The sequence below is a fragment of the Piliocolobus tephrosceles genome, chromosome X (genome assembly GCF_002776525.5).
Source record: "Piliocolobus tephrosceles isolate RC106 chromosome X, ASM277652v3, whole genome shotgun sequence".
NCBI lineage: Eukaryota > Metazoa > Chordata > Mammalia > Primates > Cercopithecidae > Piliocolobus > Piliocolobus tephrosceles.
Window position 1 is genome coordinate 87,713,107 of NC_045455.1, and position 18,782 is coordinate 87,731,888.

The following is an 18,782-nucleotide window of genomic DNA, read 5'->3' on the forward strand; positions in this document are numbered from 1 at the left end:
AAAAAAAAAAAACACTTCTGAGCTAAAGATTAACCTTGTTCTATCAGGAAAGTTCAACATATCAAATGTTTACTTCATCAAAATCTCAGGTTGTCAAATGATTTATACATGGACACCTAAATTCCAGATCATATATCTGAATGCATGAAAATTATTTTAAAAGGTCTCCTGTAATTCAGATGCTTCACAAAATCAGATGTACTTTTTTTTTTTTTTTTTTAGACAGAGTATCTCTTTTTTTTTTTTTGAGACTCCATCACCCAGGCTGGAGTGCAGTGGTGTAATCTCAGCTCACTGCAACCTCCGCCTTCCTAGTTCAGGTGATTCTCCTGCCTTAGTCTCCCGAGTAGTTGGGATTACAGGCACCTGCCACCATGCCTGGCTAATTTTTCTATTTTTATTAGAGATGGGGTTTCACCATGTTGGCCAGGCTGGTCTCGAACTCCTAACCTCAGATGATCCACCTGCCTCGGCCTCCCAAAGTGCTGGGATTACAGGCATGAGCCACCGCACTGGGCCTCAGATGTACTTTTGACACAGTTATTACAGTCAATACAATTCACTTTCTATTCAGTAGCCCAGTAAACAACATTGGAAAAAAAAAAAAAAGTTGTTGTTCTTTGGTTTGTTTTTGTTTCTTGGGTTTTTTTTTTTTTTAGTCAGGGTCTGACTCCCAGACTGAAGTGCAGTGGTGCAATCTCAGGTCGCTGCAACCTCTACCTCCCGGGCTCAAGGGATCCTCCCACCTCAGCCTCCGGAGAAGCTGGGACTACAGGCATGTACCACTAGGTCCAGCTAATTTTTGTATTTTTTGTAGAGATGGGGGTCTCTGTATGTTGCCCAAGCTGGTCTCAAACTCCTGGGCTCCAATGATCCGCCTGCCTTGGCCTCCCAAAGTGCTGGGATTACAGGTGTGAACCACGTGCCCATTCCCAAAAATGGTTTTAAAAACATCTGATGTATCATCCTCCCTCCTTAACTGTACTCATTAAATAATTAACATTTCTTCATTTCAAAAAGGGAATTCATCACTCCTCTCCTTCCACTCCATGCCCCAAAACCCTTAACTAGCCTAAAGCCTCTCCTCTTAGGTAGAAGAGATCTCTAAACATGTGCCATTATAAACTCTAAATTTTTTGAATAAATAGCCAGAGATTAAACTCTAATCAAAAGTAAAATCTTCTCTGTGTAACTAAATGAAAAGATACTAAGGCAAGCTTGTCCAACAGAGGCCCAGCATGACCGTGAATGCGGCCCAACAAGAATTTGTAAACTTTCTTGAAACAGTATGACATTATTTTGCCATTTTTTTAAAAGCTCATCAGCTATCATTAGTGTCAGTGTGTTTTATGTGTGACTCAAGACAATTCTTCCAATGTGGCCCAAGGAAGCTAAAAAATCGGACACCCTTGCCCTAAGGTATCAATACTATTTAATGTACCATTATAAGCAACAGAACACAAAATAACATCTGAAAAGAGATGGCAGCAATGTAAAACATTATGGTGAGGCAAAAGATTATATAGGAAGGTTTCATTGCTTAGAACATAAATTATAACAATATTTCATCTATAAGCTAACTTCCAAATTACTAATTACTCCTTGAAGAAAAAATGTACTTTCAATTAAACATCTGAGAACCTACTTTGTATCAGGAACTCTTCTAAGTATTTGGAATACAACACACACCTTTGGCTTGAAGACAGAATACAGGCTAGGATGTAACAGAAATGTAAACAAACCATAACCCACTGTGACATAATAATGCATAAGTAATCACGTACGAATAGAGCAGAAACAAAGGTGGCTTCACAGAGAAAGTGAACACCTGAGTAAAGTTCCAAAGGAAAAACAAGTGTGCCTAGATAGGAAAATATGAGAGAAGGAAGTATGTAGTATAGGCTAGGGGAAAAGTATGTATAGAGATATGGTGGTGTTTAGAACAAATCACAAGTATTGAGTTCACCATTAGCAGAGGGTCAAGTTTGAGAACAAAAGATGAAGCCTGAATACAATTTTTAAAAAGTATTGGTCAGGCACGGTGGCTCACGTCTGTAATCCTAGCACTTTGGGAGGCTGAGGCGAACAGATCACGAGATCAGAAATTAGAGAACAGCCTGGCCAACATGGTGAAACCCTATCTCTAATAAAAATACAAAAATTAGCCGGTGTGGTGGTGCGTGCCTGTAATCCCAGCTACTCAGGAGGCTGAGGCAGGAGAATCTCTTGAACCCAGGAGGCGGAGGCTGCAGTGAGCCAAGATGGCACCACCGCACTCCAGCCTGGGTGACAGAGTGAGACTCTGTCTCAAACAAAAAAAAACAAACAAAAAAAAGTATTGTTTTAGTGCCAAGCACAATGGCTCATGCTTGTAATCCCAGCACTTTGGGAGGCTGAGATGGGAGGACTGTTTGAGCCGAGTTCAAGATCAGCCTGGGCAACACAGTGGGACCTCATCTCTACAAAAAATGAAAAAAGGAGCGGGGCATGGTGGCCCACGCCTATAGTCCCAGCAACTTTGGAGGCTGAGGTGGAAGCATCACAAGCCCAGGAGGTCAAGGCTGCAATGACATGTGGTCTCATGTCTCAAAAAAAATTAAAATAAAAATAAATAAGTAAATAAAAACATATTGTTTCCTATACTAAGGAATTTGAGGATCATTCCCCGGGCAAAGAAGAAATGACAAAATCAGATTTGCATTTTAGAAAGGAATGTCCGTGGCAGTGTGGAAGAAGAACTGGGGAAGACACAGTAAAAATGGAAATAGGTCGACAAATCAGTGGACTCTGGCAGTAGTCTAGGTTAGGGTTTCTCAACATCAGCACTATTGACTTTGCATAATTCTTTCTTGTGGGGGGCTGTCTTGTGCATTGTAGGATGTTTAGCAGCATCTCTGTCCTCCCACTAAATACCACTAAGCACCAACTACCCAGCTGTAACAACCAAAAATGTCCCCAGATATTACCAAATGTTCTCTGGGGGTAAAAAGACACAACTGCCCTGGCTACGAATCACTAGTCGAGAAAGGAGGAGATGAACTTGAGGCAATAACAAGAGAAATAGAGAACTAGTGAAGGCTTACTTGTGGAAACATCTGGTAGGTTACAAACAAGTATTGGTGATTAATTGGAAGCAGGTGCTAAGGGAAAGGAAGAGTTTAAAGAGAAGATGAGAAAATAAACAGGGAAAACACAATTTTAAGGGAAATGTTTATTAACTATTTCAGTTCTTTAAGATCCAAGCCCCTCCTTCAGAGCAAACAAAAGCAACAACTCCTCTTCCCTTCTGAGCTTCTAGAAATCCTTACCTAGACCAACTTTTAAGAACACAGTGGTCCCCCAAAACAGGTAAATTCCCTTATCGATCCTCTATTCTTGATAGCCTGACCAGTTCCACATTGCTGGTTATTATGAAATAAAACCATTTGAAAATGCCGTGTCCTATTGAACGTGTAAGTTAACATTGTACAACAAAATTCCCAATCCCCTTGATATGGTTTGGCTCTGTGTTCCCACCCAAATCTCATCTCAAATTATATTAATAATGCCCATGTGTTAAGGGAGTGACTAGATCATGGGAGTGGTTTCCCCCATGCTATTCTCGTGATAGTGAGTGAGTTCTCACGAGATCTGATGGTTTTATAAATGTTTGACAGCTCCTCCTTCACACACGCTTCTCTCTCCTGCCACCCTGTGAAGAAGGTGCCTGCTTCCCCTTCCACCATGATTGTAAGTTTCCTGAGGCCTCTCAGCCATGTGGAACTGTGAGTCAATTCATCCTCTTTCCCTTATAAATTACCCAGTCTTGGGTATTTCTTTATAGCAGTGTCAAAATTGACTCACACACCCCTTTTCCCGTGGTAAAACATCCAGCAGAGGCCTGGCACAGCAGCTCATAACCTGTAATCCTAGCACTCAGGAAGGCCAAGGCAAGAGGACTGCTTGAGGCCAGGAGTTCAAGGACCAACCTGGGCACCATAGTGAGACCCACCCCATCTCTACCCCTGACCCCTGACAAAAATTTTTTTTTAATAATCCAGGTGTGCTGGTGTGCCTATAATTCCAGCTATTCAGGAGGCTGAAGTGACCAGGAATTCAAAGCTGCAGGAGGCTATCACTGTGCCACTGCACTCTAACCTGGCAATAGAGTGAGGCTCTATCTCAAAAAACAAACAAATTGGCCAGGTGAGGTGGCTCATGCTTGTAATGCCAGCACTTTGGGAGGCCGACACGGGCAGATCACTTGAGGTCAGGAGTTCCAGACCAGCCTGGCCAACACGGTGGAACCTTGTCTTTACTAAAAAAATACAAAAATTAGCCAGGCGTGGTGGTATGCGCCTGTAATCCCAGCTACTCTGGAGGCTGAGGCAGGGGAATCATTTGAACCTGGGAGGCAGAGTTTGCAGTGAGTCGAGATTGTGCCACTGGACTCTAGCCTGGGTGATAAGAGCAAGACTGTCTCAAAAGTAAAATATCAAACCAAACAAACAAAAAAGCTCCAGGTTTGAATAAAAGTTTTCAAGAATAAGAAAAGGTTTGAAAATATATTCTAGAGTAGTACTTCTCAAACAATAGTGAACACAGAAATCTTCCAGGGATCTTGCTAAAATAAAAGATTCTGATTCGGTAGGCCTTAGAGCAAGGCCTAAGAATCTGTGTTTCTAAAGACGCTCCGAAGACTGCAAATGCTCCTGGTCTGGTGATCGCACTTTGAGCACTAAAGTTCTTAATAACGTCAGAGAGAAGATCTGCAGAAGAAATAACTAGTGGTACAAACAGAAATTGGAGCCACTTCCCAAAATGAAAAGGGGTAAAGGTTTAAAAATTCAACATCTCAAGTCCTTGTAGCTAGCTCCTTGCCCCTTTCGAGCTTGACCTCAACACTGAGAGCTTTTATCGTTTGTTTGTTTTTGAGATGGAGTCTCACTCTGCAACCTCCGCCTCCTGGGTTCAAGCCATTCTCCTGGTTCAGCCTCCTGAGCAGCTGGGATTATAGAGGCCCACCACCACGCCTGGCTAATTTATGTATTTTGAGTAGAGATGGGGTTTCACCATGTTGGCCAGGCTGGTCTTGAACTCCTGACCTCATGATCCACCCAGCTCAGCCTCCCAAAGTGCTGGGATTACAGGTGTGAGTCACCACGCCTGGCTAACACTGAGAGCTTTTAAGATCACTACTTGTAGCCCTCAAAGCCCTAGCTTTTCCAAAAACCTTTGTCCCATTTTATAAAAGCCAGTTCCAGTGGTTTAGGACTAAGGGAAGTCTACTCTCAATACAAGGGAGGTAAGCCTCTAGACTCACTATGTCAAAGGAAAGAATAGAAGGTAATTTTAGGACTGTTTTAGTTCTGAAGTCTAGATGCACATACGTATATTTTTTTCATTCCTTGATTTACTCAACATTTCAGTACAAACTTCTCTATCATTCTTAAAAATAAAATGATCAAGAAGATCTATTCTCTTCTCCCAAAAAGTTCAGAGTCCAGCTAAAATAACAATCTATAAATATCAGCACTTGTATAAAAAAATGTAGTTAAAGCTACCAAGTAACAGACCAATTTTCAGAGCACAACTCTTTTGGTAATTGCAAAACAGCACCATTTCCAAAATGCCTCACATTATCAGTCACATATTATTACATATCATGGTCTACTCATTAATAATAAACTAGAGAAAACTAATTGTTGGTTCAGGACAAAAAGTTTCCAAAGCCGTGAATTATAAGAACCTCCTTTGAACATCAAAAACGTAATCACTGTATAGATAATCATTTCACTATTTACACTCTGAAACAATGTAATTGTTTTTTCTGTTTCTTCTGTTTTCTAAACAGTCTTGTTCTTTTGCCCAGGCTGGAACGCAATGGCCCAACCATAGTTAACTGCAGCTTCAAACCCCCGAGCTCAAACCATCCTCCCACCTCAGTCTCCCACATAGCTGGCACTACAGGTGAACACCACCATGCTCCATTAACTTTTTAAAATCTTTTGTGGAGACCAGGTCTTGCTATACTGCCTAGGCTGGTCTCAAACACCTGGCCTCAAGTGATTAAACACTAATCATTAATGGTATACTTTGATATTTAATTCTTATAATTGCAGATATGCTAAAGTATCAGGATATTTAATGAAGAGAAGGAAGATCATTAGGAGTCACAGGAGGTTGTAAAAAAAATGCAGGCTTATTTTGAAATAAATATATAATAAATCCTAGGCCAGAGGTTTCTCAATCGATGTACCTAAGACCCTTAGGAATGTCAGGAGAGAGGCTGCTGAGTTGATACTGTAAAAGATAATAAGTTCATATATTCATTTAAGCAGTGTCTGAAAAGAGATATTTCACATTTGTATACTACTATTTTTCAAGTTTGTAAAGATGTTCTGATTAATAAAACATAAATCATTTTAAAATATCATTTAAGTCATTCATTGGGCCAGGTGAGGTGGCTCATGCCTGTAATCTCAGCACTTTGGGAGGCTGACACAGGAGGATCACTTGAGACCAGGAGTTCAAGACCAGCCTGGGCAACATAGTGAGACCCAGTCTCCACAGAACTTTAAAAAATTAGCTGGGCATGGTGGCATGTGCCTGTAGTCCCAGCTAAGTTGGGTGGATGAGACAGGAGGATCACTTGAAGTCGGAGTTGGAGACCAGCCTGGGCAACAGGGTAAGACATTGCCCCTCAAAAAATAAAAATAAGTAAAAAATGAGAAAAATTATATCAAACACGGCAGAACACAACTTACATGTATAAACACATATACACATATCTGTAGCTTCTGCTACGAGTCAGGTCATTGAGGGGGACAAACATTATCTACATAGTAATTTAAGGAAGCCTACAAAGCAGTCTTTACTTATGTTCTTAAAATCTCAGTGTTGCAAAGGGATTTTATGCTACCAAAAATAAAATCAGTTGGAAGATCTTGCTATGCAAGGGCACACTGAATCTCTAAAGAACTGGAACACCAACTGCAACTTCTTACATCCTTGTTCTTTAGACTGGAACCACAATACGTACCAGATACAAAGAAATAAAATAGCATGCCAAAGTGATTAAAATATTTTGAGTGAAAGTAAGTTGTCGTATTTTTTGAGACAGGGTCTTGCTCTGTTTCCCAGGCTGGAGTGAAGTGGTGCAAACACAGCTCGCTGCAGCCTCAACCTCCTGGGCATAGGTGATCCTCCCACCTCGGTCTTCCAAGTAGCTAGGACTACAGGCGTGCACCACCAAGTCAAGCTCATTTTTGTATTTTCTGTAGAGACAGTGTTTCGCCATGTTGCCCAGGCTGGTCTCAAACTCCTGGGCTCAAGTTATCTACCCACCTCAGGATCCCAAAGTGCTGGAATTAAAGGTGTGAGCCATCTCGTGAGGGCTTTTTTCTTTTTAAACACGGGTCTTACCATGTTGCCCAGGCTAGTCTCAAGCAATCCTCCTACCTCATCTTCCCAAAGTGGTGGGATCACAGGCATGAGCCACCATGCCAGGCCAATTTTTTTTTTTTTTAACGAGAAAGTTATTTCCATGATAATCTATCAATTGTAATGAACATTAAAGTTTTCTATCAATTTCAGTCCCTTACCGAATGCATTCATTATATTAACAGTCTTGTTCTGTTGCCCAGGCTGGAACACAGTGGCCCGATCATAGCTCATTGCAGCTTCAAAACCCTGAACTCAAACCTCCCACCTCAGTCTCCCACATAGCTGTCACTATGTAGCTGCCAGAATGTCTACTGGCTTGTTAGCAAAAGGTTTCCATTGTATTCAACTTGTATGTGTACACTTTTTCAAAAATGAGTTTTATTATAATTGAATTTAAACAAAGATGGTAAATAATGAAAAGCAGTCTTGTACATAATTAGATAAACTTTTAAACTGCAGATCATAATAGAAGACTATAACAATAACTACCATTTGACAAGTACAAGGCACTATAAACACTATATCCATTAACGTATTTAATTCACATAATTCTGTGACATAGCGCCTATTTTATACCAACTTTACAGATGATAAAAGTAAGTCTGAGAAGAGGTTAAAATAACTTGCCTATTATCTCAAAATTAACATAAAGTAGGGTTCCAACACTTGTCCTCTTAACTATAATATCTCATCTCCAACTCAAAGAAATCAATTCCACATTCTGTAATATTCCTTAACATTTTACAATCTTAATGTCATTCTAGCTAAACCTAAGATAACCAAATACAAATACCCAAATGAATAAATCTTTTTATATTTAATTAGCATGGATGGAATCAATGAGAACAGATAAAGACTTCATTCAAATAACTAGAATTTAAAAGTTCTCCTTCCCCATTTTCAAAATACAAGGACAATAAATCTTGGGAATAAAACAGAGTTGGGGAAAACCACATGGTTTTGGTTACATTTAACTTGGAGCTTAGGCTAGCATGTTTGTGGATGAGAATTTTAAGTTTACCTTTACTAATTCATTCTGCAAACCTACCTCCTAGGAAAATAGGGATGAGCTATCAATAATGTTAGACCCCTAAATATCAGCTATTAAACTTTGCAAATAGAATGACCAGAGTGTAAAGAAGCCAACCAGCTAACCTTAGAATGCTCTACTAGTTTGTAGGTTCAAGTGGTAAATGCACCATGGTCTTACTTAAACTACCATTACTGTGTATAAGAACTCAAAATCTTCAAAGCTATATGATGAGTATAGCCAACAGTATTACAAACTGTATATAAAAGGCATACAAAAATTTCAGTTCACGTTTAAATATGATAAAGCATCAAACACCATACTACCACACATACCTTTAAAAAAAGGCTTCCAAAACAAACTCATGAGAGCTCTTTTTAAAAATCAATCAACAGAACAAAATTCTCCTACAATCATGAATTTAGAGGAAGCTTTCTTGATTCAACAAAAACAAATGGTCACTGCACAAAAAGTGCCAATTAAAATAAAGTACAGGAAGTACATGGTTGAACCTCACACTTGTTAAAACAAAATTTAATCTGTTCTTTCCAAAGTACATCTTTATCTCAACCCAGTCCTGGAAACTCAGCCACCAATACTCTTTACTTAGCAGGAAAGGAAAGTCAACTCTCAAAGTCTTTCTCTATATGAACTATCATATTTTTAGCAAGTTTCAATCTAATGTTACTTGTATATTTTAAGAAAAGAATAGACTGAGGCTGGAGATAACCAACAGGAAGAACATTCAAGCCTACCAATTAAAAAGCAGAGAAAAGAGAGAACACACAACCATTTACTAAGGGTAACTGATTACTAGAGATCATTCACAACAAAAATCACAGTGTATTCAAAATAATTATAAAAAACAATGATGGTCCTTTATATTCAAATTACTAACTCATTGGATCAGAGAGTTCCATGTTATTTTAACAAAAATTGGCTTAATATTTTTCTATTTTAAACATAGTATGACAGAAACAGAGTAAGCATGACGTTTCAACACTGACAGCATAAATTACTCGTGAAATTCAAGACCAACAACAAAATGGAGGGAGACTGTAACATCTGATAGAAGAGATTTACATCTCTAATGTACAAAGAGCTCTTAGAATGAATTTAGAAAATAGCCCAATAAGAAATGAGCAAAGGACATAAAATAACACCAATGACCAATAAACATAAAAGAGAAGTCTCTAACACCATCAAATTTAAACAAGGTTTTTTGCCTGTGAAATTACAAAAATATGAAAGATTTTTATAGGCCAGTGTTTTCAAGACTATAGAAAAACCAGCCCCTATTAGTTGGAATATAATTTGTGTTGCATTTCTGAAGTTGTCTGTCAATTATAAAAAATTAAATTGTCTACTCTTGCTCCAGAAATCATTTTGACAGAAATTTACACTGAAAAAAATCACTTAAGTGGAAAAAGGAGCAGGCATAAGGTTAAATGATGTTTTATCTCCTCCTCTCCATATTACCAGTGGACTATTTTTCACCCTGTAGTAAATTCAGTCAACTTACCCTTCTCATATTGCCCTACGTAATTTTTATTACTCTATGCAAATTACTTGATCTCTCAAACTTCCATTTCCCAAAACAGAAAAAACAATCTCTCCCAAAGAACTGTTGACGTAACTAGATGATATGATAAAATATAAAACATTTAATTTATAAAATAATTATTTAGGTTTACCATATTATCTGGAAAAATACAGAAAATCATCATTCATATAAATAAAATCAAGTTTCTATCTGTCTGCAATTACATTGCAAGAAACCCCCGATGGATTTTCACATAATCTGGAGGACATGTTTGAGAAGCTAACAGGAAGAAGTTTCTGTGAGGAAGAAGGCAAAAAATTAATACTGGGGGAGGAGGGGATCTGAACATCTCAAAGAAAAGGTAGACATCCTCAGAGCAGCTACAGAACCACACTTCCAGAGGACAATTGTAATACAGCCTGATCCAGAGTGAGTAGCCAGGGATACTTATTTCACAACAGTTAACAATTTCCAAGAAAAGTTCGAAATTTGACCAACACTATTTATTAGCTACTACCAATAATAGTCACCACTTCTGTGCCAGGTAACACATCCCATTTAGTCCTCAAAACAACCTTACATAGTAGGTACCACCACATTCTCATCTTGCAAATGAAGAAACATAAAGGTTTACTATGTTGAAGACACAAAGATAAGCAGTGAAGCAATACAAATTCAATCCTGACTGCCTTGCATCTAACTCTAAACCCTAGAGCCTTAACCACTACTCAGTACTGCCGTGTTATTACCATTCCTGCTGTTTGTTCTTTGAGAAATTAGAATTCTCCAAGAGGCTCTAAGTAAGCTATAAACAGGAACCACGCAGGGGTGTCTTCCCCACACCCCGAACTTGGACTCCAACAACTGTGTCAGTTTCCATAGGAAAACATATCTATCTTGAACCCTAAAAGTTCACCTAAACCCGGCTTAGGCTGAGATGGCACACATTCCATCCTCCATCTTGACAAGTGGAGGTGAATGAATGTTTAGTGACTTCAGAGCATAATAGTCGTGAGGACATTAATTTGGAATTCTCGCCACAATTTTCCAGAAACAATACTGAGTAATACTCAATGGGTAAAAGATACTGATGTGGCTTACTGGAAATCTACATACCAAGTAAGGCATTATTTCTTTGAGAACATACATAAAGAACCTAAAAACAATTGTTTTACAGATTAAATTTAGATTGTAATCTCTTTTAAAATTTTGTTATCTTTCAATGTCTTCTCCATTTTCCCCTTTTTTTTTTCTGACATAAATACTTGATTTAATATGCCAAAAAGGCCTAGCCTAACCATCAGCAGGATTAAGAAAAGATTTACATTCCAAATTGTCTATGCTATACTCACATTAATGTCTCCAAATTTACTTTATCTTTCTCCATAAAAGAACTCTACCGTAAAGATGCTCTAGTCTTTGTTATTCCATATTTTATTGCCTAGAGTAGAAATAATATAAAAATTATCTTTCAAAGAAATACTTTAGAATACAAATGCTGTAAGAAAACTTTTAAATGTCAAGTTAATCAGAAAACATAAAATATTTATCATCAGTAAGTTTTCTAAGAGAGATGGGTGCTCTTAAGATAAAGAACAGCACAAAAAGGAGACCCAATCTAGGTTCCAACAAAGAAGAAAGCAGAGAAAAGTACTGCTGGTGAATTTTTCTCTCAAGCAGCATAATCCAGAACTGTACCTCTAACAACCACAGCTCCTCACAAATAAGCTATCAGCAGATGAACCAGCCAAGTCCCTTTGGTCCCACTTCCCTAGTCCTAACAAAAAGCTTTAAAAGCAAGAACAGAAGAAATAAACATGATACTTCAAAAGTCTTTGCCTCCTAACCCCAAAGAATTTAACTTGACGTTAAAACTTAAAAAAATTTACAGAGTGACAATCTGTTCTGTCAGTATTAGAAATATAATACAAATATCCAGGTAAAACTGCATATTGACTGAAACAATACACTAAAGTAAACCAAAGAAATACAAACGATGGGTATCAGACCATTTTTTGCTTTAATAAATGGAAGAAGTAGGAGGAAGCTGAATAAAATGTGACAGGGTGAATAAAAAAAAAAAGGTGAAGAAGGGCAATAGCCCAGAAAGATATAAAAGGAGAAAGCCAAGATACAAAAGGAGAAAAAAGATAAAAAAGGAGAAAGCTAGACACAAATTTGAAAGATTTCTCTTTTTGCCTAGGATTTGCCTCAATCATACATGGTTGCCCTACATAAAAACTTCTGTCTTAGCAAGAATCGTTAGCAAGATATCACAGCACTGAACCCCTTCATTTATGAATATCCGTATTCCAACATCTAACTCTGTTGTAAAGATACTTTGTTCCCAAATAATTTCTCATCAGAAATTTTAATGCTTGTCTAGATCACATCTGTGATTCACGGTGACTCACAAAACTACCTCTTCTCGTAACAGTGCTCAAATTTAATTTTATCTATCTTGCTACTAAGGTTTACTCATGTAATAATCTCTTGTATATTAACTCCTACGTTTAACAAAACTCAAATAATGGTTACTTTTTCTATCTATAAAATGAGGCATTCCTAATGTGGCAAATAAAAGAAAATCAGTGCTTCTCAAACATCAAAAAAGATTACTTTTTCAAAAAACTCCTATACATCATGGTCCTATAATTTTGTAAAATAAAGATAAATTACTAGAAAAATGATTCCATATTTGAATGTCACGGTATTATCAAATTGTTACAGAAGTCTCTAGACATTTATTTTCAGTGTTTATCTCCTAACAGACAAGTCTCTAGACTAGCCCTGGTCCCATGACACATTATGAGTAGTACTGGCCAAAGGCATACATTCTCACCACACAAGTTTCTCACATAGTTAACAACAGTTACACAGCCCAGGTATACGGCTGTGACTCTTCTGTATCGTTTTTTTGTTGTTGTTGTTTTTGTTTTGTTTTGTTTTTGAGACAGGGTTTTGCTCTGTCACATAGGCTGGAGTGCACTGGAGTGATCATGGCTCACTGCAGTCTCCACCTCCTGGGCTCAAGTCATCCTCCTACCTCTCAGCCTCCCGAGTAGCTGCAACTACAGGCATTCACCACTACTCCTGGCTAATTTTTTGGTTTTTAGTAGAGACCAGGTCTCACTACATTGTCCAGGCTAGTCTTGAACCCCTGACCTCAAATGATCCTCGAGCCTCAGCCTCCCAAAGTGCTGGGATTATAGGCATGAGCCACCATAACAGACTGTACTATTTTTCACATCCCATATTTTCCTTGAAGTTCCTAAAGATACTAAGGCCCTCAGCCATATTTTCTTAGCTTATCTATGATTCTCAGAATGGAGAAGAATCAGAGTTTACTAAAGCTCCTGCCTCTATCACTTGTAAGCAAGCATACCTTTTGCCTAGGTATCTTTGCCTCTATACATTTCTCATCCACAAAAAACCCAATTCAAAACATCTTTTCTCCAGAAATTCTTCAGGATCTGGAGAATTCTTTGCTACCTGGTGATCATCAAATATTTAAATTGGCACTAATTAATATGCTGCTGAGTAAATGTTCTCTTGTAGGTTCATGTATTACATCTCCAATTAGATTTTACGGAAGAAAAAAAATTCAGTCCTTCATTTTCAATTTGTCCACATAGCATACAGTAAAACTGCCTACTATAAAAATACCTGACTAATCTGACCCCAGTAAATCACATAATCCCACAGGCAAAAGTTAGCATATCTGGTTCAGAGGTTAGCCCAACTGAGATTTTCAGAAAATAATTTACCTCACTAGCTATGATATAGTGGTAAGCATAGTCTAACTATCTGTTCTCCTGTATCATTATAAAACAAAGTATCACTAAGTAATCATGCTAGCCTGCTGAGATAAATCTGGAGTTGTGATATTCACATAATTTTGAGTTACTTCCACTAAAATGACTTCGTTAATTCACTACAGGTAATATGCCATACTCCTATGCCAAGAGTATCTCTGATGTAAAGAGATTTTGAGATTTGAAACGTTCTCAACTTAACCATTAACAATTTTAAAATATATGCAACCTGTACCCACATAGATTCTAACTATATTACTCACTACTGGAAAAACTCTGTGTCCCTAGATTACACACCATTTTAAACATAAATGGCAAGAAAAATATGGTCCTTCAAGCTATATGAATATATGAACCACAGATTTCTAGGTAGAAAGGGACATGTGGATGCTTTCAATTTAGACAGACATTAAGTTTTAGAGATGAATGACACCACAGCAACTATGGTAATGATAAGGTCATGCTCTGCATTTCACAGATGGGATGATTCCAGCCTAGAAGGTTGGCCAAAGGTCACAAAATGGGAGATCTAGGGCCTCAAATACCACAGTAGAGTGCTCATTTTTCTATATTAGTCTGCTTCCATTGGATATATTCTAATGTCTCTCCAAATATGTAGGTCACATTTCTAGTAACATTTTATTATTCTCAAATTTCTAGTAACATTTCTAGTAACATTTTATTTTATAATAAATTATAAAAAGAATAGGTACTACATATTCTCAATTTCTAATAATTTTCATTATTTTCTCAAAAGTAAATGTCAGGAGCTCTAAATCATATATTTCCACTTTAAGACACATCCCACTAACCTCTTATATTAGAAATACTTTTAAATATTAATTTGTCATTCTAGTTTCAGTTTCTTTTTTTTTTTTTTTTGAGACGGAGTCTTGCTCTGCCGCCCAGGCTGGAGTGCAGTGGCTGGATCTCAGCTCACTGCAAGCTCCACCTCCCGGGTTCACGCCATTCTCCTGCCTCAGCCTCCCGAGTAGCTGGGACTACAGGCGCCCGCCTCGTCGCCCGGCTAGTTTTTTGTATTTTCTATTAGAGACAGGGTTTCACCGTATTAGCCAGGATGGTCTCGATCTCCTGACCTCGTGATCCGCCTGTCTCGGCCTCCCAAAGTGCTGGGATTACAGGCTTGAGCCACCGCGCCCGGCCTGAGCCACCGCGCCCGGCCTCAGTTTCTACTCATACATCTGAAATGCCAGTTATTAACTGATTTTTTTTTTTTTTTTTTTTTTTTTTTTTTTTTGGTCTGAGACAGGGTCTCACTCTGCTGTCCAGGCTGGAGCACAGTGGCATGATCTTGGCTCACTGCAGCCTCAACCGCCCAGGCTCAAACTCTCTCCCACCTCAGCTGGCACTACAGGTGTGTACTACCACACCTGACTGATTTTTTTAAATTTTTATTAGAGATGGGGCCTTGGTATGTTATACATACTGATCTCAAACTCCTGGGCTCATGCAAGTCTCCCGCCTTGGCCTCCCGAAGGGTTGGGATTATAGGCCTGAGCCACCTTGCCCAGTCAAGTGAACTGATTATTATTTTTTAAATGAGAAAAGGTCATTAGGGAAATACCTAAGAAAATTTTAAAACTTTGTTTTCCTGTAAAAAGCTCTAGATAACTTGATTTCCAGGTTGTATTTGCTTTTCAGTATTTTACTGCTTGCTTCCACATTGTCAGGCTTTGTTTACTGTCCTGGGTCTGTTTCCACCCAACTCTTTTTTTTGTTTTTTTTTTTGAGACGGAGTCTTGCTCGGTTCCGCTGGCTGGAGTGCAGTGGCGCGATCTCGGCTCACTGCAAGCTCCGCCTCCCGGGATCACGCCATTCTCCTGACTCAGCCTCCTGAGTAGCTAGGACTATAGGCGCCCGCCACCACGCCCGGCTAATTTTTTGTATTTTTAGTAGAGACGGGGTTTCACCGTGGTCTCGATCTCCTTACCTTGTGATCCGCCCGCCTCGGCCGCCCAAAGTGCTGGGATTACAGGCGTGAGCCACCGCGCCCGGCCCGCAACTCTTATTATTACTTCTAACATATGGATTTAGAAACCAAATATTCCAGTTTATAAGAAAAGTAAGTAAAGTAAGAGTAAATTTATCCATGATAAGAGCCTATAAGGAAATCCATTAAATTAAACCCACAGATTTCAGTCTATCAATTCTAGTTGCTAAAAAGCATTTTGTAATTACCTTCTCATTCTCATCCATCTCAAAATGGAAATAACATTAGATACATGAGGTTTTAATAGAATTTATATTGGTCCTCGTAACTTTTTTTTGTCTTAAGAAAATCTAGTCTTTCTGAATTTTTAAAACTACTTTATTGAGGTCTGATTGACATGTAAAACACTATACATATTTAATGTATTCAATTCAATGAGTTTGGGGATAACTATACACCATGAAGCCATCACCGCCACCTTCTTGAATTTATTTCATTTTATACTACCTGCTGATCAGATCCTTCTTAAAAGTATCTTAAGTTCATATCAGCTATTCTAAAATTTAATATTCATGAGATACATTGAAATATTTTATCTTCATTTCTGAGCTTTAGTTAATTTTATATTTATTACTCTCATTAAATTTTGGGTCTTTCTTCCGTTACTTAGGAAACAATGTTATAACTTTATAATAACTTCCACCAAGATTTACAACCTCTTTAACATCTTTAGCTGTTACTGGTCCTAACCAAAAAAGACTATCTTCTCTAGATGATTATTAGTATTAACAAGATTCTCATTAAGACTCAAAGGCTTCAAATTATTCAGCTTGTCACATCAGTCCTTATAAAATACTTCAAAAATCCATATATGGTCTATCAATCTAAATTCCAAACAAAATTAAATTTCTAAAGTGAAGAGATTTTCAACTTTTTAAACTGTTGGGCCAATTATGAAAAGTTGAAAATTTTAAGTTTGCCTTGTAATGAGGAGTAAATTAGGGAAGAATCTTTGAAATTTAGATAAAGCCATCAAAAAATAAAGTTTAAACATGATGAATATGCTTACAATGGGTCACATTAACAGCAACTATAACATTAAATTAGATGTTATCTTAAAAATAGAATACATTGAGATAAATAAAATGAACAAAAATAAGCAGGATTTCATCCCTTCACACAAAATCTCTATTCCATGCAGAGATCAAATAAATTTCCACATATAAAAAGATAAAGAAAAAGGATAAACAAAACGCAGGAAAAACACTAAAGCCCATAAAAAGCTTTCCCTCCACTTACAAAAACATTGACACTACATAGGTAACAATGCCAACATCACTTCTAAATTCCATTTAGTTTAATTCAAGTTTCAATTTCACCTACCTTTCGTCTCTGAGAGATGTTGAGGGCACCAAAGTCATTAAACAAGGATGAAGCAGGTGAAGTTAGAGGATCTGAAAGGTAAGTTACATAAGTTTCCACACATAAAACTCGGGTAACTCACAAATCTAGTAACTGTTTAACTGGACAATGCCTATATAAAAAAAGGTCAAATGACACAATAATTAAACTTAGTATCTAACACACAGTTATGTTCAAATATTTTCTGAGCAAATGAAACACAAACTGGTGAACTAATTTGCTCAAATATTCAAAAGCTATATGGATCAGGATAGATCTATTTGACTAGAACCAAAAGAAAAATCAAATAGAGAAAAAAACCTCTTAACCATACTATTGTGTGTGTTTATGAAGGCAGTAAGTTGACCTAAAGTAAATAAAGGTTTACAATCTTGAGACCAAATCTTGGGAAGGATAAAAAGGAGGGTGGGGGGGTGGGACGGTGTCAACCACAGACTCTGAGAGATCCTGTCTTGGATTTCAACACCTCAGCAAGGCTTTAAACCAGCTACTCTACAAACTATTCCATATTTTAAAGCCTTCACCAGATATTTGATATTATTACTAAAAAGATAAACATATTAAGTTGTTAAAGACAGAAGTAATAAATTTTTCAAAACACAAACATGAAATCCAAAGATTTTGTAGGTTCAAAATTCCACTACTCTGCAGAAAGAAGTTACAAACAAAATTATGTATCTTAATTATTTCTCACTTTACAAATGAGAAGAGTCTCTGAAAAGGCATGCATGAGATATACTGAAATATTTATCTTCATTTCTGAGCTTTGATTTTTTATTTATTAATCTCATTACATGTTCTGCTAAATCCTAAAAAATGTATTAAATGCTCTTATGTAAAGGAACCTTAAATCTCTTCACAATGTAGTACAAATAGACTGCTGCTTCATTTCTCTGCCTTCTTCTTCCTGGTTTTTCAGACTCACCTTCATTAAAATTGACATGAATTTAATATTAAAGAACTAATAGTGCAAAGGGCAAGATGTTAACAAAATAGCTTGACAAAATTTTTTTATGCAACTTATATACACTTACACTGACTGTTCTTTAATAATAGAGACATGGTCTTGCTATATTGCCCAGGTCGGTTTCAAACTCCTGGGCTCAGTCAATCCTCCCACCTGAGCCTCCCAAAGTGCTAGGATTACAGGCGTGAGCCACCACGCCTGGCTTGAGATCTAAATCTCAATAGTTAGATCTGAGTGGGAAGATAATAATTTTTATTTTCTTCTTCACACCCATTTACAATTTTCAACATTTCTACAATGGTTGTATATTACTTTTAGAGTAAGAAATATATACACAGACACACACAAGCAAAAGGGAACAGGTCTTACCATGGCCTGAATATGGCTTGGCACTGTCGTTTAGAAGGCTTGGGGAGCTGCTACTATTAGTCATTCTCTGAAAAACAAAATATGTATTTATAACATCACTGAGGAATACAGAAATAAAAGTATCCAAACAATTAAGACTGGCTCTCTTTGCTTCTTCCCCTCCAATCTACTGTTCACATTACTGATAATCTAATCTTCCTATAAATGTTAGTGCTTGGATCACAACTATGTAAAAACCACCACATGAAATGAAAATTTCA

General features: G+C 37.5%; 1 protein-coding gene across 6 annotated transcripts in view; it reads right to left on the reverse strand.

The window, feature by feature from the left end:
- The window catches only part of PAN3 (poly(A) specific ribonuclease subunit PAN3), a 163,061-nt gene that overhangs the window by 105,439 nt on the left and 38,840 nt on the right, over positions 1–18,782 (reverse strand). For all 6 annotated transcript variants that reach the window (XR_002730987.3, XR_002730986.3, XM_023208744.3 and 3 more), the window contains exons 3-4: positions 18,523–18,589; positions 17,148–17,218 (exon numbers count right to left, since the gene is read on the reverse strand). Coding sequence is in view for 4 of the 6 variants with exons in the window: in XM_023208744.3 (XP_023064512.1) it covers positions 17,148–17,218; positions 18,523–18,589 (138 nt within the window). In the remaining 2 variants the exon portion in view is untranslated. The remainder of the gene's footprint in view (positions 1–17,147; positions 17,219–18,522; positions 18,590–18,782) is intronic.